Genomic DNA, 20,837 nt, shown 5'->3' on the forward strand with positions numbered 1-20,837 from the left:
AAGAAACTCCACAAATTCAGGGACCATGTCTATCCTGGTCTCTATGGAATTCCCAGAACACAGCACAGTGCATGACATGAAGAAGATGCTCAATTAACACTCATTAAATGCATGGTGTCTGGACGGGCAACCTATGTCCTTCCTCTTCTCACAAAGATGCCTGACCGGTCACAAACTGTGCATCCTCCATCCCAGCTGGAGTGATGACCAAGACAGGACTGAGCTCCACCCTGACCACAAAGAAAGTCATGGGGGGACTCCTGATCTCCAAGGGTCCAGATGTGTGGGGACACCTGGCTAGGGCCCCTGCAGATCCTCCACAACCCAAGGAGTCCTTGGGGAATGAGGGGAACTTCCCATGCAGGACAGGACAGGATAACCCAGGATCTGCTTATGCAGCAGGGTGGAGGGCCCACAGGCCTCCTCTCCCTTCACAGAGGAACCCACAGATCCCCTTCTAAGTCTTCAGATGGGAGCTTCTCCAGTTCCTGGGACCTGTGGGGATGTCTAGGGCAGACAACAGACAGAGACACAGATGACTTTGATGGCTCACCCCTAGTGCTGTGATGGAGGGAAACACTGGGCATTCAGGAGACCAGCAATCCAGGCAGCATCCTCTCACTAAAGCCTCAAGACTCCTCCCCAGGCCCTTCCCCTAATACCCCGGGGACATATGGCTCCTTCCAAGGCAGCACATTCCTCTGATGAACAGTCCTCACAGACATGAACCCAGAGTCCTCTGGACAAACTCCAATCCTCTCTCTCAGCTCACCCTACAAGGCAATAGAGTCGGAAACCTGGGGACCCACAATGAGCAGGACCCTGGTTTACCTGACCCTGTAGCCAGTAGGTTAGAGCCCATAGTGATGGGGTCTTCCCAGGAGTCACAGCCACTCACACCATTTGGAACCTGGTCAGCATCCCTGGTGCAGCCCGTGACACTGGCCACAGGTCTCCACATACCCTCCAGGGGGCAATATCGGGATGCACAGACAACAGTATATAAATTCATCTGAGACATGAGCCTAGCTTTCGCTAAAGAGGTAACGGTAGTGCTTGATTTCTATCTCTTGCTCCAACAAAACCTTCTGGGTCACTCCTTTGCACCTGCTCTGCCCCATTTGCTTTTTCTAAGGGTCTTTAAGAACTCTGCTCTGCCAGTGGTCCCTTGCAGCTCCCATTCCCTCCTGGATCTTCCTGGGGAAAGGTGAGATGACCACAGGAGAGTCAGCCTAGCAGAGGACAGAGGCCACCCAGAACAGTCAGGGAGATCACGGATCGGACCTGAGTCACAGCTCAGCCGACAGACATATGGAGGGAGGGTCTCCATGAAACCTTCCCCTAGGGCAATGGAGCACCTGACTTCTGTTCCCACAGTCCTCTCTTCTCAGGACATGCAGGACCCCTACCCCTTCATAACCAGGACCTGAAGCTCCTTCTGAAATACCCATGTCTGGGTCTCTGTCCCTGGATCTGAGGCCAAGGTGGTGACACTGAGATAGAGGGCAAGTCCTCTCACCAGTTATCACTCAGCTGCCCCTTTCTAGCCCCCAGAGTCAACTCTGTCACCTCCTGCTGGGAGTGCCTTTCCCACCACATTGGAGACCATTGAGAAGAAACAGGTGATTAGCTGATTTCTGTGTCACATAGAGAAAATCAGACCTAGATTTAGGGACCCAGAGCCTCTCCGTATGGTACTGACAGACCCAAGGCCAGGACACAGCAAAGGTCAGAGCTGGGGCTTGTGGGACATCCTCCTGGTGGACAGGAATCCCTATCATCATTGGTTCTCAAAGTGTGGCCTGAGGAAATGAAACAGACAGGGGGAAAGGGGAGATATGCACAAAGAAGGTAGGACTGAGAGGGTAAGGGAGAAAGGTATCCTGGCTGAGACCCCGCCCCTGCCCATGTGACCTGGGAAGTGCTCCTGCCCCAGGAGGCTCAGTGCAGAGGGAGGAAGGACAGCAGAGGTGACACATCTCAGCAGCAGTGCTTCAGAGCATTACTGGAGCAGAAGCTCTTCTCCACAGACGGAGGACAGAGCAGGCAACCGAGCTCTGCAGGCAACCGAGCTCTGTCTTCTCCACAGAGCAGGACAGAGACCATGGAGCCCTCCTCAGCCTCTCCCTGCAAAGGTCACATCCCATGGCAGGGACTCCTGCTCACAGGTGAGAGGGGACCAATCCCTGGGAGTGGGCAGGTGGATGAGAGCACAGAGACTGGCTGGCATGTTCTTGAGGAGGACAGGGCTCTGAGAGGGAACAGGCGGCTTCTGTTTGGAACCTGAAGGGAGAAGACACCAAAGAGACAGAGAAGTCTCAGCAACAGGAAAATCACATTTCTCTGGGATTGAGAAGGGGCAGAAAAATCTCATTTGCTCTTTGTTTCCCAAGTTAATCATCACCAAACACTACATTTTGGAAAATGATAATAATAACTTGGTCAGAAGGACACTCCATATAAGAACACAACTGGGGCATTAAACACTGTGCTTAACCACCTACCTCAGAAACTAGCAAAAAACCACCAGGACTCACAGGGCCCTGGGAACACTCATCAGTTCATCCACAGGTATCGTCAGCCTGTTCCAGGCACTGAAATACATAAATGATCACACAAGCCCCTGCCTTCATGGAGCTCGTGCTGTAGTGGGGAGGAAAACACACAAGCAAAGAGATCTAGAAGGTGAGGTTAGGGGCCAACAAGAGCCAAGGAGGGAACAGAGCAAGGAAAGGTCAGAAAGTGAAGACCCAGGGGCTCTAGAGGAGGAGGTCAGGGAACATTTCTCCCAAGAATGCCCAAATGTGAGGAGGGATCTGAGGGCAGTGTGGGGGAGTCCTGCAGACAACGGGGAAGAGCATTCCAAATAGAGGGAATGGCAACTTCAGAGGCACTGAAGCAGTAGTGGTCACACTGCTGACCTTGACTGAGTAGGAGACACACTCACTCACACACACATACTCACTCACACACACATGGACACACACACACATACATACTCACACATACATACATGTCATATACACATGCATGCACACACACATACACACAGAAACCCCAAGCTGAAAGATAAGGAGACCTAGTCAGAACCCAGGGCTCCATCCTTCCAACCCAATACGTAGGTCCCAATATTTACTTATTCTCACTCTTCCCTCCTAGTTTCACTTTTAACCTTCTGGATCCCACCCCACACTGCTCAACTCACTGTTGAATCAGTGCCCTTCAATGCTGCTGAAGCGCAGGATGTTCTTCTGCTAGTCCACAACCTGCCAGAGAATCTTCTAGCCTATCACTGGTACAAAGGGCAAGGAGTGCTCAACAACCAACTTATTATATCATATGTTATATATAATCAAGTAAATATCTCAGGGCCTGCATACAGCGGTCGAGAGAGAGTATTCCCAAATGGATCCCTACTGTTCCAGAATGTCACTGTGGAGGACACAGGATACTACACACTACAAACCACAGATGCGTATCTCAGCACTGAGCAAGTATCCGGACAGTTCCATGTATACTGTAAGTGATTCCTCTATGACCTCTGGTTGTTGGGGTGGGGTCAATTCTACTTCACACACACAGAGGACTGTATGGCCTAGACTGTGCCTACATCCCCCTCTGCATTATGTTCACTAAATGGTGTCCCATAATTCTCATAAGCTTTCTTCATGTATAAAAAAATTTCTTTTCCCCTCTGATTGGGCTATTTCAAAAGATCTGTCTCCAAGTTCAGAAATTCTCTCTTCTGCTTGATCTAATCTGTTGGTGAAGCTCTCAGTTGTATTTTTCATTTTATTCATTGAATTCCTCACTCCAAGATTTTTGTTTGGTTCTTTTTCCTGATTTCATCTTTTTGTTAAATTTCTCATTCAGATCCTGAATTGTTTTCCTGATTTCACTGAACTGTTTGTCTGTATTCCCTTGTATCACATTGAGTCTCATTGAGATCATTATTTGAAATTCCTTTACTGGCATTTAGTAACTGCCCTCTTCTTTGGCATCTGTTGCTGGAACCTTACTGTGTTGCTTTGGGATCATCACGTTCCCTTGCTTTTTCATGTTTCTGTATACAAACCCTGATATCTGCATGCATAACTGAGTAGATGCTTTTCCAAATTTTACGGAGTGGATTACATGAAATGATTTTTTGCCCTAAGGTGAGTCCTAAGGTATCTGTTGGATATATGGCATTGACTTTGTTCTGCATGGACTCAGTAGCATAGTTTCTGGGTCATTTCTTTGGTTGTAATCCCCTTACGTGATATCTGCAGGAATGTGTGCAAACACTTGTACTGTTTTACTGGGTTGGAGCTTCCTGGCTAGTTGTTGGGCCAGGCATGTGTGGACACAGAGAGCCAAATGGCTGTTTGCTGATCTCTCTGAGGCTCAGAGTTTCGGCCTGCTCATCTATTAGGCCATGGGTGGGTGCAGCTCTGATGCTGTCTCCAGGTGGTGGTGCACTGCCTGATGAGATTTTGGACTGGAAATGGGTGAGCCTGGGTACAAGGTGGGACAACTTTTCCAAGGCCTGTCAAAGGAGTGGATGTCACTGTCTGGGCAGCAACTGGCATGCATAGGCACAGCAGAGCCAGATGGCTTTATGCAGGCCTGCCTGAGGATGCAAGACACCACCCAATTCACTGTTCAGCACGTACAGGCACACACCAGTGCAGCAGAGTCTGGCGGTTCTGGGGAGGGTTGCTGGATAAGCAGTAAAGCCTGGAGCATGTTAACAAGGATGTAGCAAGGTCTAGCAACTTCATTATGGCCTACCAGAGAGAGGCAAGGCCACCGCCTGGTTCACTGTCAGACAAGCAGTAGGCATACACCAGAGCAGCAGGGACCAGCAGCCCTGTGGAGGGCTGCTGGATTAGCTACTAAGCCTGGACCAAACCTGCAAGGGTGCAGGCAGGTCTGGCAGTTCTGCGGAGGCCTACTGTAATAAGGAAAAGCTGTTGCCCTTTCTGCTGTCATTCAGAGAGCAGGTGACTAGTGCTGCAGGGTCTCACAATTCTGTAGAGAGCCATTGGATCAGGCATTGGGCCTGGAACAAGCCTACAAGGGCACAGCCAGGTCCAGAAGCTCTGTAGAGGCCTTTCATGGAGGGTCACAGCCACTGCCTGCTCTGCTGTCATTCAGGAAACAGCAGAGTCTGATGGATCTGTAGAGGCTTGCTATGAGAAGGCAGTCCACTGCCTGACCATTGTTGGTCTGGGAGCAGGTGTACACTGGTGAAGCAGGCCCTGGCAGCTCTGTAGAGGGTCAGGGGGAAAGGAAGGGCTACTGGCAGACTGGTTGTTGGCTGATGTGGGCACCTGTGGGCTTACCAGGCCCATGGGTTGTGCAGGGCAGGTGTGTGCGAATGTGGTGGACCACCACTTACTAGCAGTTTCCCTCTGAGCAGGTAGGTCTGTTTGTTTACCTGGGAGGGTGGGAGCAGGGGATGCCATGTGGGTTCAAATGCTGGGGTATCGGTCTTCTGTCTAACCTAGGCACCAGGCACCTGGAGTCGTGGTCCTGGAGACACCCCTGTGAATGTGGTGGAATGAAGGTGGGCCCTGAGGACAGAGGAAGACTGTTTCCACCAGCTGCCCAGGCAGGCTACACTCTAGCCAAGTGTTTAGCTTCAAGATGACACTGTAACTTAACTGCTTAGGCTGGGGGTTGGGTTCCTCTCCCTGGTCTTCTACTATGAGGTGGTGAAGCTGCACAAACTCCCAGTTACTCTCCAAGTGGCTTTGGGACCTGTGAGGACTGGGGGACCCTCCTCTGGCAGAGATTAGTGACGATTGTGGCAGCAGTGTAAACAGATGGGGTTTTTCCAGCTCACCTTTTCTCTGTCTGACCCCAAGCCAGTCTCTGTAGTTCTGCTCTCTACGGTGCTATCTTCTGTGTTCCATAAGGTTTCTTCACTCCGCTCGTGCTCTGCAGCATACTTCTTCAGTCATTCCAGTCCAAATGCAGTTGTTTGTCGCTTTGGTCTCTTTTGTGGGGAGGGGGACAAGCGCCAGACTACTCTACTTGGCCATCTTGCTCCACCCTCTTCATTCTCCCTTTATATAATTGAGACACCTCAGCCTTCCCCTCTGACCAGTTCTGTCCTCTTAACAGCACTCACAGGTCTCTCTCTACCAAGGGAGTCGCTGATTTCAAAGTGACTTTAGCATCTTCCTTTGAGCATACTGTGATCCTGCTGGACTTCAGAGCTGTGCCTAAGACCTTACCCTGCTCTGCAGAGATATACTCCTTTCAGAAATTGGTTCTAGATCCTGGGTACTAGTAACAATGTTCATCTATGGCAGAAATTTAACTTTTCCAACTTTTATCCCACATCCACCAAACACACATGGTCCATACAGGTGCAGTGGGAGAATGGACATCAAAGAGCAAGGATAGAGAACATGGCTTTGCTGCCAAAGCCAACAGCTACTGCCTGTTCCCCTCACTCTTTTCTAGCTCATTCCTTGGATTATGCTTCACTATTATTAGTTCACTAGATCAAGTCAGTCACCATCAAACACCTGGGCAGAACTTTCCCACCTTGTGGCCCTGTGCCCTCATTGCTGAACTCACTCCATACTTGCCCCTGGTCTCTGTTTGTCATTTCTGCTCAAACACCCAGTTCCCATCATGACCCATCCTAGAATATCCTTTAAAAGGGAAGTCTCAGAGAAAACTTTCCTAGGTGGAGCAATGTAAGACTGTACAGCTGGAAGAGACTCAGAACCCACATGTCCCCAGGTTTGTCAGGGAGTCAGCTTGTGAGTGAGGAACTAGGAGAGAGGCCAGGGGGTCTGTAACTCCCGGTCTTATGTCTGTCCATAATGAAGTGCTGCTGCTCAGTTCACATGTGAGAAAGCATGCTTCTCATAGACACAGAGCAGGTGGCCTCACATTCTCTGAGCCCCCAAATTCTCATACATCTATTTTGTGACACATACACCTGCCTGGTTCTTTTAAGAACTTAGGTTGGCTGAAAGATGAAAGATGCCAACTGTGATTGAAAAATGCCTTTGGAGGAATCAAAGGTATCACACAGGACAATCTTCTCTCTGTTCTCTGTGCAGTGGAGTTACCTGAGCCCTCTGTCACAAGCAACAACTCCCACCCTGTGGAGGACAAGGACTCTGTGGCATTAACATGTGAACCTGAGACTCAGGACACAACCTACGCGTGGTGGGTAAATGGTCAGAGCCTCCAGCTCAGTTCCAGGCTAAATCTGTCCGCGGACAACAGGACTCTCACTTTACTCAGTGTCATGAGGAATGACACAGGACCCTATGAATGTGGAACCCAGAACCCAGTGAGCACTGGCCGCAGTGACCCAGTCACCCTGAATATTTCCTGTGAGTAACTTCTGTTCCCCCTGACCCAGACTGCCAGCGCAAGTCACAACAGCCAAAGGCCAGACCACTCAGTCCCTCAAGTCCAAGTACAGAGACCCTCACTCCGAGACACTCAGGATGGCCATGATATCTGACCAAGGCAAATCCCGATAGGTCAAGCTTCGAGGGAAGAACAGGAGGGGAGGGCCTGCTTCTGTCTTGGGAATCTCAAGGTCAACAGAACGGGAAGTGAGAAACAGGTTAGGGTCTCGGACTCAGGCTCAGTGAACATGGGGGATTAAAACAAGGTTGGGACACAGATCAAAGCAATACTATGGCCCTTCAATAGACCAGGAGTATCCCCTTCTCCCAGGTGACATCATGTGTGGCTTTATTCTCTTTGTTCCAGATGGCCCGGACACCCCCACCATTTCCTCCCCAGACTCACCTTACCGTACAGGAGCAAACCTCATCCTCTTCTGCTACGCGGCCTCTAACCCACCCGCACAGTATTCGTGGCTTATCGATGGGAGGCCCCAGCAATCCACCCAAGAGCTCATTATCCCCAACATCACTGTGAATGATAGTGGATCCTATACCTGCCTTGCCTATAACTCTGCTACAGGCCTCAACAGGACCACAGTCAAGACGATCACAGTCTATGGTAAGTGGATCCCTGCAGCATCGACACCAAGCTCTGGGGTGCAATCTACCAGGTTTGCAAAGAGAATCCAGGAAAACATTTCTTTCTCAGCTGGTGTCACATAGGTACAAGCAAAAGCCTAATTATCCCCATGAGTCCTCCCACTCCATCTCTGCAGATTCTCTCCTCCCCTTGCTTCTCTGATTTCTCATGGCTGACCTTGGAACAGCTTCATAAAGACCCATACAGTGGCAGGGGCTTCAGAGAGTGGGGAAAAAAGAAGAGTCCTCAAGGTCAGGTTTCTTCTCTCTGTCACTAACACATCCCGTCCTGTCACCTCTTTGTTTTCTTTTACCTACTCCACGAGCTACAAGGAACACACAAGCCTTTGAAACAAGCTCATACTGTATTTCCCCAAATGAAAGGAGGAAACGCCACAGATGAGGATGAGCAAATCGTAGCTCTACTTCCTGCTCTGCTCCCGGCTCGCCCAGTCACTGCTCTGCTCTGACACCATCTAGGGTGGGAATGGGGCAGGTGGAGAAGGTGCCCAGGTGGCCTGTCCTGAATCTGGCTAAACGTGCCACCAGTGGGCACCAGGGCCTCCCTCAGGTCAGGTTGCAGGGAAATGGGATGAGAGCGAGCGTCGGGACAGTTGCCTGTGAGCTGTGTCCTGGCTCTGATGTCACCAGTTGTACAAACCTGTGGACACCATCGCATGAGATGACCACATATGACAGTGAGTGATGTTCACTTGGAGAAGCAGAGAGACTCAGCCATGGAGTCCTGCATGGAGGGAAGGGGCTGTGCCAAAATGTATATACAGAGAGAGAGAATGAAGAGGACTGGGCCTATACCAATACATGTATGGTGTGAGTGTGGGTGTGAGTGTGTGGGGGAGGGGGTGTATCCCCACCTTCTGGCACACACCCTGACTACTAAACTGATCACCAGGCTTGTTCCTGGTATTTCATGTGTTTTATTTCTGCTCAAACATCCAGTCCCCATCATGGCCCATCCTAGATATCTTTGAAAAGAAAGGCCTCAGAGAAAACACACCTCAGCTAGGCAGTGTAGGACTGTGCAGCTGGAAGGGACTCGGCACCCACATGTCCCAAGGTCAGTCAGGCAGTCACCTGGTCAGCAACAAACCCGGAGAGGCAACGGGAGACCTGCGACTACATGTCCTGTGTCTGTCCACAACCAAGTGCTGCTGCTAATTTCCCATGTGAGAAAGTTGAGTTTCTCGCAGACAGAGCAGGCAGCGTCACATTCTCTGAGCACCCAGATCCTACTGCATCTGTCTTGTGACACAAACACCTGCCTGGTTCTCTTAGGAACTCAGGTGAGCTGAGAGGTGAGAGATGCCAACTATGATTGAAAGATGCCTTTGAGGAAATCAAAAGCACCACGCGGGGCAATGTTCTCTCTGTTCTCTGTGCAGCGGAGTTACCCAAACCCTCCATCACAAGTAACAACTCCCACCCTGTGGAGGACGAGGACTCTGTGGCATTAACGTGTGAACCTGAGACTCAGGACACAACCTACGTGTGGTGGATAAATGGTCAGAGGCTCCAGGTCAGTCCCAGGCTGGATCTGTCCCTGGACAACAGGACTCTCACTTTACTCAGTGTCACGAGGAATGACACAGGACCCTACGAGTGTGAAACCCAGAACCCAGTGAGCACCAGCCGCAGTGACGCATTCACCCTGAATATTTCCTGTGAGTAACACCTGTTCCCATGTCCCAGGCTGTCAGCCCAAATCCACGCAGCCAGAGTCCAGGGCACTCAGTCCCTCCCACGTCCAGGTACACAGACCTTCACTCTCGGACACACAGGCTGGCCATGTCTTCCTGCCCCACGCCTATTCGGGCACATTCAGCCATGAGCCAAGAGGAGGGGAGGGCTTGCTCCTGTCTTGAAAGGCTCAGGATAAACGACATGAGATGGGAGGTACAAGTTAATGTCTCACACTCAGGCTCAGTGAGCACAGGGATTATAGTTGGAACTTTTAAAAAAATTTTTCATTGAATCATAATTGATTATACTTATTTTGGGGGTTTAATGTTGACATATGTTGATCAAATCAATATTACTAGCATATATATTGTTACAGTTTATACTTATTCTTTATGCCCCTTGTCCAATCTCTCCATAGCCCCTCTCCCTCTCCCCTCCCACCTCTGATAACCCTAGATTTCTTCTCTCTTTCTGAAAGAGTAATAGTTACTCTGTTGATTTCTTGCCTAGATCATCTGTCCAATGATGAAAGGTATGTTTGGGTCCCTCAACATTATTGCAGAGCAGATGCTTCTTCTTTCACTCTGGAATGGGCTTTGTGGAGAGAGACATCCTCTTATTTTCTTTGGTCTCCGCTGGTGACTCTCCTTCTGTCAATGCACTGCAGTGGCTGGCAGGCCATCTGCATGATGGTTGTGATGTCTAGCCACTTTTGTGGCAGCCGTGCTTACTGTGGTGTCTGTGGTGGGCCACCCACATGGAGGTGATGTTTTTGGCATGCTCTTTGATGCTGGTGGTGTGCCTGGGTGTGGAGAGGGGGTCCAAACCCCATATCCTCACCTCAGGTCCCTGGGTAGAACTTGAGGCACTGGCGATGTGCCTGGTTGTGGGAGGTGGTCCGGTGTCTGCCTTCATGCCTCAGGACCCCCAATGGGCTCCAAGGCACTGGTGGTGTCCCTGAGCTGGGACTCATTTTTTGTCCTTTGCTTACATCTAAAAGAGGGGAACTTCATGATTGGACCATTACTTGAGCTGTGTGGTTTAGATAAATTGCTGCTTTTCTTCTGCTTCCCTAGGGAAGGCTTTTTGTGCAGCTTAGGGTGTAATGGTTGACTTATACCTGCTTCTGGCTCTCCAGGGACCTGGTGCACCTGGGTTGTGTAGAAACTCTGATCTGGGCCTGAGTCTTTTCATCAAACTGCACCCCATGCAATTCTATATTCTAGACCAGTCTCCTCTGAGTCATCCTCCACAGATTGGGGTGCAGGTCAGCTGTCCTTGCTGTGCCCCAGTGTTCCCTGGGTCAGCCTGTATCCCCCACCGCCCACATGGGCCATGTGCTAGATCCTTGTGATGACTCACTGGCCTCTAAGTAGCTCCTTTTTTTCAGTTGTGGCTCCTCACTCTTACGTGGGTCCACGGGAACCCTCTTAGTGGTTTTGCTGGTCTGGGGCCACCAAGGCCCTCTTCTCTCCTGCTGCCTCAAAGCAAATTCATCCAAAGGGCACAGCTGTGGCTTTTGCCGGCTCCTGCTCTGTGCATTTGGCAGCTCCAGCCTTAAAATGGCCCTAGCAGAAAATGGTCAGAGCAGTTTTTTCTTTCTCTCATCATGGCCTCTCCTGCCTTCATGCCCTCTGTAGGTCTCTCCTCCTCTTCCCCTGAGCTCTATCAGCCCCAGCTTGACTGTTGTTGCTTTGTTATAGTTGTAAATTGGTTAATTTGTGTGAGAGAGTGATACTGGGACTGCCTATTCCTCCATCTTGACCACAAGCCCATGGCTGGAACTTTTTAAAGCAAGTTTGACATGGCTCAGAGGGATACAGTGACCCTTCTACAGACAAGGCGTGCTCCTTCCCCCAGAGGACATCATGTGTGTCTGTATTCATTTTTGTTCCAGATGGCCCGGACACCCCCACCATTTCCTCCCCAGACTCATCTTACCGTACAGGAGCAAACCTCAGCCTCTTCTGCTACGCGGCCTCTAACCCGCCCGCACAGTATTTGTGGCTTATCAATGGGAGGTCCCATCAATCCACACAAGAGCTCATTATTCCCAACATCACTGTGAATGATAGTGGATCCTATACCTGCCTTGCCTATAACTCTGCTACAGGCCTCAACAGGACCACAGTCAAGACGATCACAGTCTATGGTAAGTGGATCCCTGCAGCATCGACACCAAGCTCTGGGGTGCAGTCTACCTGGTTTGCAAAGAGAATCCAGGAAAACATTTCTTTCTCAGCTGGTGTCACATAGGTCCAAGCAAAAGCCTAATTATCCCCATGAGTCCTCCCACTCCATCTCTGCAGATTCTCTCCTCCCTTTGCTTCTCTGATTTCTCATGGCTGACCTTGGAACAGCTTCATAAAGACCCATACAGTGGCAGGGGCTTCAGAGAGTGGGGAAAAAAGAAGAGTCCTCAAGGTCAAGTTTCTTTTCTCTGTCACTAACACATCCCATCCTGTCACCTCTTTGTTTTCTTTTACCTACTCCATGAGCTACAAGGAACATACAAGCGTTTGAAACAAGCTCATACTGTATTTCCCCAAATGAAAGGAGGAAATGCCACAGATGAGGGTGAGCAAATCGTAGCTCTAATTCCTGCTCTTCTCCCGGCTCTCCCAGTCACTGCTCTGCTCTGATTCCATCTGGGGTGGGACTGGGGCAGGTGGAGAAGGTGCCCAGGTGGCCTGTCCTGAATCTGGCTAAACATGACACCAGTGGACACCAGGGCCTCCCTCAGGTCAGGTTGCAGGGAAATGGGATGCGAGCGAGTCTTGGGACAGATGCCTGCGAGCTGTGTCCTGGCTGTGATGTCACCAGTCGTACAAACCTGTGGACACCATCGCATGTGATGACCACATACGACAGTGAGTGATGTTCACTTGGAGAAGCAGAGAGACTCAGCCATGGAGTCCTGCACAGAGGGAAGGGGCTGTGCCAAAATATATATACAGAGTGAGAGAATGAGGAGGACCGGGCATATACAAATACATGTATGGTGTGAGTGTGTGCGTGTGTATCCCCACCTTCTGGCACACACCCTGACTACTAAACTGATCACCAGGCTTGTTCCTGGTATTTCATGTGTTTTATTTCTGCTCAAACATCCAGTCCCCATCATGACCCATCCCAGATATCTTTCGAAAGGAAGGCCTCAGAGAAAACACACCTCAGCTAGGCAGTGTAGGACTGTGCCGCTGGAAGGCACTCAGCACCCACATGTCCCAAGGTCAGTAAGGCAGTCACCTTGTCAACAACAAACCTGGAGAGGCAACGGGAGACTTGTGACTACATGTCCTGTGTCTGTCCACAACCAAGTGTTGCTGCTCATTTCCCATGTGAGAAAGTTGAGTTTCTCCCAGACAGAGCAGGCAGCATCACATTCTCTGAGCACCCAGATCCTACTGCATCTGTCTTGTGACATACACACCTGCCTGGTTCTATTAGGGACTCAGGTAAGCTGAGAGGTGAGAGATGCCAACTGTGATTGAAAGATACCTTTGAGGAACTCAAAGGTACCACACAGGGCAATGTTCTCTCTGGTCTCTGTACAGCGGAGTTACCCAAACCCTCCATCACAAGTAACAACTCCCACCCTGTGGAGGACGAGGACTCTGTGGCATTAACGTGTGAACCTGAGACTCAGGACACAACCTACATGTGGTGGATAAACGGTCAGAGGCTCCAGGTCAGTCCCAGGCTGGATCTGTCCCTGGACAACAGGACTCTCACTTTACTCAGTGTCACGAGGAATGACGCAGGACCCTACGAGTGTGAAACCCAGAACCCAGTGAGCACCAGCCGCAGTGACGCATTCACCCTGAATATTACCTGTGAGTAACACCTGTTCCCATGTCCCAGGCTGTCAGCCCAAATCCACGCAGCCAGAGTCCAGGACACTCAGTCCCTCCCATGTCCAGGTACACAAGCCTTCACTCCCGGACACACAGGCTGGCCATGTCTTCCTGCCCCAAGCCTATTCGGGCACATCGAGCCCTGAGCCAAGAAGAGGAGGGGAGGGCTTGCTCCTGTCTTGGGAGGCTCAGGATCAACGACATGTGATGGGAGGAGCAAGTTAATGTCTCAGACTAAGGCTCAGTGAGCACAGGGGTTATGGTTGGAACTTTTTAAAAATTTTTTCATTGAATCATAACTGATTATACATATTTGGGGGGTTTAATGTTGAAATATGTTGATCATATCAATATTACTAGCATATATATTGTTACAATTTATACTTATTCTTTATGCCCCTTGTCCAATCTCTCCATAGCCCCTCTCCCTCTCCCCTCCCACCTCTGATAACCCTACATTTCTTCCTCTTTCTGAAAGAGTAATAGTTACTCTGTTGATTTCTTGCCTAGATCATCTGTCCAATGCTGAAAGGTATGTTCGGGTCCCTCAATATTATTGCAGAGCAGATGCTTCTTCTGTCACTCTGGAATGGGCTTTGTGGAGAGACATCCTCTTATTTTCTTTGGTCTCTGCTGGTGTCTCTCCTTGTGTCAATGCACTGCAGTGGCTGGCAGACCATCTGCATGATGGTTGTGACGTCTAGCCACTTTTGTGGCAGCCGTGCTTACTGTGGTGTCTGTGGTGGGCCACCCACATGGAGGTGATGTTTCTGGCGTGCTCTTTGATGCTGGTGGTGTGCCTGGGTGGGGAGGGGTCCAAACCCCAGATCCTCACCTCAAGTCCCTGGGTGGACCCCGAGGCACTCGTGATGTGCCTGGTTGTGGGAGGTGGTCTGGTGTCTGCCTTCATGCCTCAGGACCCCTGATGGGCTCCAAGGCACTGGCGGTGTCCCAGAGCTGGGACTCATGTTTTGTCCTTTGCTTACTTCTAAAAGAGGGGAACTTCATGTTTGGACCATTACTTGAGCTGTGTGGTTTAGATAAATTGCTGCTTTTCTGCTGCTTCCCGAGGGAAGGCTTTTTGTGCAGCTCACGGTGTAATGGTTGACTTATACCTACTTCTGGCTCTCCAGAGACCTGGTGCACCAGGGTTGTGTAGAAACTCTGATCTGGGCCTGAGTCTTTTCATCAAACTGCACCCCACGCAATTCTATATTCCGGACCAGTCTCCTCTGAGTCGTCCTCTGCGGATTGGGGTGCAGGTCAGCTGTCCTTGCTGTGCCCCAGGGTTCCCTGGGTCAGCCTGTCTCCCCCACCGCCCACATGGGCCATGTGCTAGATCCTTGCGATGACTCACTGGCCTCTAAGTAGCTCCTTTTTTTCAGTTGTTGTGGCTCCTCACTCTTATGTGGGTCCACGGGAGCCCTCTTAGTGGTCTTGCTGGTCTGGAGCCACCAAGGCCCTCTTCTCCCCTGCTGCCTCAAAGCAACTTCATCCAAAGGGCAGAGCTGTGGCTTTTGCCGGCTCCTGCTCTGTGCATTTGGCAGCTCCAGCCTTAAAATGGCCCTGGCACAAAATGGTCAGAGCGGTTTTTTCTTTCTCTCATCATGGCTTCTCCTGCCTTCATGCACTCTGTAGGTCTCTTCTCCTCTTCCCCTGATCTCTAGCAGCCCCAACTTGGCTGTTGTTGCTTTGTTATAGTTGTAAATTGGTTAATTTGTGTGAGAGAGTGACACTGGGACTGCCCATTCCTCCATCTTGACCAGAAGCCCATGGCTGGAACTTTTTAAAGCAAGGTTGACATGGCTTAGAGGGATACAGTGACCCTTCTACAGACAAGGCATGTCCCCTTCCCCTAGGGGACGTATTGTGTGGCTTTATTCTCTTTGTTCCAGATGGCCTGGACACCCCCACCATTTCCTTCCCAGACTCATCTTGCAGTACAGGAGCAAACCTCAGTCTCTTCTGCTACTCAGCCTCTAACCCACCCACACAGTATTCGTGGCTTATCAATGGGAGACCCCAGCAATCCACACAAGAGCTCTTTATCCCCAACATCACTGTGAGTGATAGTGGATCCTATACCTGCCTTGCCTGTAACTCTGCCACAGGCCTCAACAGGACCACAGTTAAGACAATCACAGTCTGGCAGCTTCGGCACCAAGCTCTGGGGTGGTGTCTACCTTGTTTGCAAAGAAATGCCAGAAAAAAAATTTTTTTCTCAGCCTGCATCTCCCAGGCACAAACAAAACCCTAATTCTCCCCATGAGCCCTCCCACTCCATCTCTCCAGGCTCTCTCCTCGCCTTTCTTCTCTGGTTTCTCATGGCTGACCTTAGGACCTTACTGGAATGTGAGAAGGGGGTTCTCTCAGCCTTTAGAAGTTCCATGTAGTGGGAAGAGCTTCACAGAAGGGACAGGAAAAAGAGTCATCAAGGTCAAGTTGCTTCTGTCACTAACAGGTCCCCTTGTCACCTTTTTGCTTTCTTTTACCTACTGCATGTGCTACAAAAAATATAGTAAGCTGGTATATCATTGTGGTTTTGATTTCCATTTTCCTGATGATTAGTGATCTTAAGCATCTTTTCACGTGCTTGTTGGGCATTTGTTTATCTTCTTTGGATGAGCGTCTATTCAAGTCATTTGCCAATTTTTAATTGTGTTCTTTAGTTTTCCTGTTGAATTGTAGTCATTCTTTATATATTCTGGATATTAATTTCTTAACAGATATATGATTTGCAAGTAATTCTCGCATTCTGTAGGTGGTCTTTTTACCTTCTTAGTGATGTTCTTTGATGTACAAAAGATTTTAATTTTCATGAAGTCCAATTTTTCTTTTGTTGCCTGTGTTTTTGTTGTCATAGCTGAGAAATTATTGCCAATCTAACATCATGAAGCTCTCACTCTGTGTTTTCTTCTAAAAGTTTCATAGTTTTAGCTCTTTCATTTAGGTCTTTGATCCATTTTTGAATTAATTTTTGCACGTGGTGTTAGGTAAAGATTGAACTTCATTGTTTTGCATAAATATCCAGTTTTCTCAAAATCGTTTGTTGAAAACATTATCCTTTCCCCATTGAATAGTCTTGGCACTCTTGTCAAAAATCTTTTGGCCATATATGCGAGCATTTCTTCCTGGGCTTTCTATTCCATTCCATTGGTCTATATGTCTTTCTTTATGCCCATACTACACTGTCATGCTACACTGTTTTGGTTTTTGTAGCTTTGTGGCAAATTTTGAAATCAGTAAGTGGGAGTCCTCCGGCTTTGTTTTCCTTTTTCAAGATTGGCTATTTGGGTTCCCTTGCAATTCCATGAATTTTAGGATTGATTTTCTATACCTGCAAGAAATGTCCCTGGAATTTTAAAAGGGATTGCATTGCATATTTAGATTATTTGGGGTAGAAATGTCATCTTAACAACATTAGGTCTTCCAACCCATAAAAATGGGATGTCTTTCCATTTATTTAGGTCTTCTTTAATTTCTTTCAACAATGTTTAGTAGTTTTCAAGGTACAAGTCCTGGTTAAGTTTATTCCTATATATTTTATTCTTTTTGAAAATCTAGTAAAGGAAATATTTTCTTAATTTGCTTTTGGAACGTTCATTGTTACTGTATAGAAATACAAGTAATTTTCATGTGGTGATTTTGTATCTTGCAACTTGGTGGAATTTCTTTATTAGATAAAGGGGTTTTTCTTCAGATCTGTAGGTTTTCTACATTTCAGTTCATGTAATGTGCAAACAGAAATGTTGTCAATTTTTTCCATTTTGGATACAAATTGTTTACATTTTTTTCCCTAATTGCTATGGCTAGGACTTCCAATACTATGTTGAATAAAACTGGCAAAGGCAGGCATCCTTACCTTGTTCCTGATCTTACAGGGGATGTCTTCAGCCTTTCACCACAGAGTATGATGTTCACTGTGAACTTTTTATATGTGGTCTTTATTATGTGGCAGTAATTTCCTTCTATTCCTAGTTTGAGTGCTTTTATCATGTACGAATGCTGAGTCTTGTCAGATGTTTTCACTGATTTAATCTCCTTACTGTTATAGGACTATTCAGATTTTTAATTTTTTCATGATTCCTTCTGGTAAGTTTTGTGTTTCTAGGAATCTGTCCATTTCATCTAGGTTAACCAATTTGTTACCATACAATTATTCATAGTACTCTAATAATTCTTATTTTTTCTGCACAATTAGTAATGTCTCTACCTTCATTTCTGATTTTAATGATACGAATCTTCTCTGTTCTTGTGTTAGTGAAAGTATTTAAAGGTTGCGAATTTTTTTAAATTTTGGAAAACCAACTTTTTGTTTCATTTTTTTTTACTGTTTTTCTCTTCCCCATTTTATTTATCTCCAGTCTAATTTTTATTGTTTCCTTTTCTCCACTAGCTTTGGCTTTAGTTTGTTTTTTTTAAATATATCTTTAAGTGGGAAACTTAAGTTGTTGATTTGAGATATTTCTTCTTTTTTAATGTATGCTTTTGCAGTTTTAAATGTCTTGTACATGATTCTTAACGTAGCTGAGCCTCAGATTCCTCATCTGAAAATTACAATGACTACCTTCTTCATGGTATTATTTTGAAGATTTTATGTAACAGTTAATCAAAACTTCAGCAAAATGACACACGCAGAAGAATTGTTCCATAACTCTTAACTGATATTACTACCATTGTCATTAGCCTTGAAGACAGGTAGTTCTAAAATTAAATCCAAGATCCACCTCATACTAGCCCTTTGGGTAAGTTTTTCACCACCCTAAGCTGCAATGGTTTCATCTGTAAAATGGAAATACTGACTACCTGACAGGGTTATCATATGGATCAAATGAGATAGATGTAAAGAACTTAACACAAGAACTGGCATATAGTAAGTGCCCTGTAACAGTAAATAGCATTAGCATCAATCATCAGCCTTCAGTTCACTGGAGAGTGCTCCACCCAAAATGGTTCCAACATAAATAAAGAACAACAAACAGATGCAAAACTTATTATATACATGGGGGAGAGGGCACTATACGAAATACCTACTAGGACATGGTTACTGCATAAATATGGGAGAAGGAAAAAAGGAATTAAAAGGCAAAGTCTCAAGCCTGTTGATTTAGTTTTTACCCCCTGAGATGCAGCCAAGATGAGACATGCATGATATCTATTACAGAAAACACTGGTGAGGTAAAGTGGGGCAGGAGTGGGAGGAGCCTGAGAGAGCCCTGCACCATGAAGTGGAGCGGATCCCTGTGAAGGAGAAAGAGAAGCAAGGAAGTTTTAGCCTGCAGCACAGTTCGATGAGAGTTTCTGCAACACTGATGGGAGTCCTTGAGGCAGTCCCCATCAGAGGAAAACCATGTCTCTTGGAAATGGTCTTGCCTACATACCTCCACTGGGAGCCCGTGGGTAGCATGATCTCTGTGCAAAGGAGGTCGTGAATTCAGAAAGCAGTAGCCTGGGGCTTCCATCAGTTAAGCCCTTGCCATAGGAGACCTGAGAGCCACATATTCATGGCTGCCCTAAAAATGGGACACTGAGAAAAAGATGCAACCAGGAAAGTAGGAAGTTACAACAACATACCAAAAGAGCAGTCAGCCTTTCTCACATTTCCAAAGCCTTCAAAAACATCTGAGTGCAGAAAGGCCAAGATGGAATTGAGCGAAGACTTATCACCAACCTAGAAACACAGTGAGAGAGAAGAAAAATCACAAGGATATACTTGCCTAATCACCTCCCAGCAACCTTCCCAGAGAAAATATATTTCTTGAAGGAACAAATAGAGACTATTCAGGCTGAGAGTCATTACCCAGGACACCCATACTGTAAAACAATTCCACCTTCATTCTTTCATCTTTTTCTTTTCCATGACAGATAAGCCAGTAACAGGAAGTTCTCCAGGCATTTCAGCTGGGTTGCTTGTTGGCATCGTGATTGGAGTACTGCCGGGGTGGCTCTGACATAGCAGCCCTGGTATGTTTGGGGGAAGATTGGTAGGTATGATATCTTTTTCTTTGCTTCTGTTTTATCCAAGGCTCACTGCCATGCTCGGGAGAGGAAAAGGTCTTCTTCACCTCCATCTCTGTGACTGGATCTCCTCCTCCTCCTACCTGAACTCCTGTTTCTTGGCACTAATTTCTGCAGGTCTCTTCTTCCCTGGTCTTCATGCTCTCTGTACCCCACTGTCTCTTGTACATGGTTATTCCCATCCCCATCTGGGTTAGAGGAACAGGCCCAATGATGTTCCTCTGTCCCCCAGTGAAAGAAGCCAAAGTCCAAGAAGAAATATAAATGAGGAGATGAAAGGAGCTGCAGGGGAAAGCTCTGTTGGCCACAGTAGCAGGAGGAGGGAGAGATAGAAAGAAAACCTAAGAGAGAGAAGAAACAACCAAAGTTCTCTGGGACAATAAGTAAAGTGACAGAAAACCAGAATCTACCCCTGAAATACAAAACAGGAAATGTCTTAGGGTAAGAAGTACCAACAGAAGCAGTCAATAAAGAATGGACCTAAATGTGAACACCCAGCAAAAAGGAAAGGAGTAAACACTGGAAGGGATCATGGTTAGATTAAAGAATGAGGCCCCAAGGGAAAAGGCAGTACCATCCACAGTATGAATGAACACCAAGGAGCCTCAAGGAATCATCTACTGACCATGTCCTTCCTAATTCAGGGAGCAGAGATCCTGGACTTTGGAATAACAGTCACAGTGTCTGATATTTATTTAGGGCAAGTGACCAGCACAATCAGACAGAGCACAAACCCTCAGCCTCCAACCACAGTAAGTAAAGCCAACCACCCATTGAGAACTGGTGTGTTCCACCACGTGCCCTGCCCTGGAAGGGAGTCCTGGATTCCCAAACCACTCCCTCTCTTCTGAATTTTTACAGAGGGAGGCTCCACTTCCCAACCCTCAGTTGGCTTAGGTCTCATATTCTTCCTAGCCACAAGAGGCCCCTGAGAAATCCCCAGAAGAGAGGCTCACACACCTAGGCCAGGCAGGCCTGAGTCAGATCCCATGTCTCTAGGACCCATTTCCTCATCCTTACTCCTTCCCCCTCCTGCCTCTGTTACAGATGTGGGCATTCTCCCTGGGTGAGACTTTCCTTGTCTTGTGCATGCTCTGGGAGCTGTGGACCTCAATGCCCCCCTTGCCAATGTGACGTGTTACTGAGAAACACATTTGATAAAAAATCAAGGCATTGAGAACTGGTAGAATCCTTCAGAAGTGGATTGAGGCCTCCTGTGGCTCTATCCCTGCTCCCACTCTGGTACTAATGC

At 47.8% G+C, this 20,837-nt stretch overlaps 1 protein-coding gene across 1 annotated transcript in view; it reads left to right on the top strand.

The window, feature by feature from the left end:
- The first annotated feature begins 2,104 nt into the window (after positions 1–2,104).
- The window catches only part of LOC134387422 (carcinoembryonic antigen-related cell adhesion molecule 5-like), a 53,943-nt gene continuing 35,210 nt past the window's right edge, over positions 2,105–20,837 (top strand). The window contains exons 1-10 of the mRNA XM_063109900.1: positions 2,105–2,168; positions 3,160–3,519; positions 7,068–7,346; positions 7,735–7,989; positions 9,413–9,691; positions 11,608–11,862; positions 13,268–13,546; positions 15,463–15,714; positions 19,439–19,497; positions 20,230–20,337. Coding sequence (XP_062965970.1) covers positions 2,105–2,168; positions 3,160–3,519; positions 7,068–7,346; positions 7,735–7,989; positions 9,413–9,691; positions 11,608–11,862; positions 13,268–13,546; positions 15,463–15,714; positions 19,439–19,497; positions 20,230–20,337 — 2,190 coding nt within the window. The remainder of the gene's footprint in view (positions 2,169–3,159; positions 3,520–7,067; positions 7,347–7,734; positions 7,990–9,412; positions 9,692–11,607; positions 11,863–13,267; positions 13,547–15,462; positions 15,715–19,438; positions 19,498–20,229; positions 20,338–20,837) is intronic.

Source organism: Cynocephalus volans, chromosome 10, assembly GCF_027409185.1.
Source record: "Cynocephalus volans isolate mCynVol1 chromosome 10, mCynVol1.pri, whole genome shotgun sequence".
Taxonomy (NCBI): domain Eukaryota; kingdom Metazoa; phylum Chordata; class Mammalia; order Dermoptera; family Cynocephalidae; genus Cynocephalus; species Cynocephalus volans.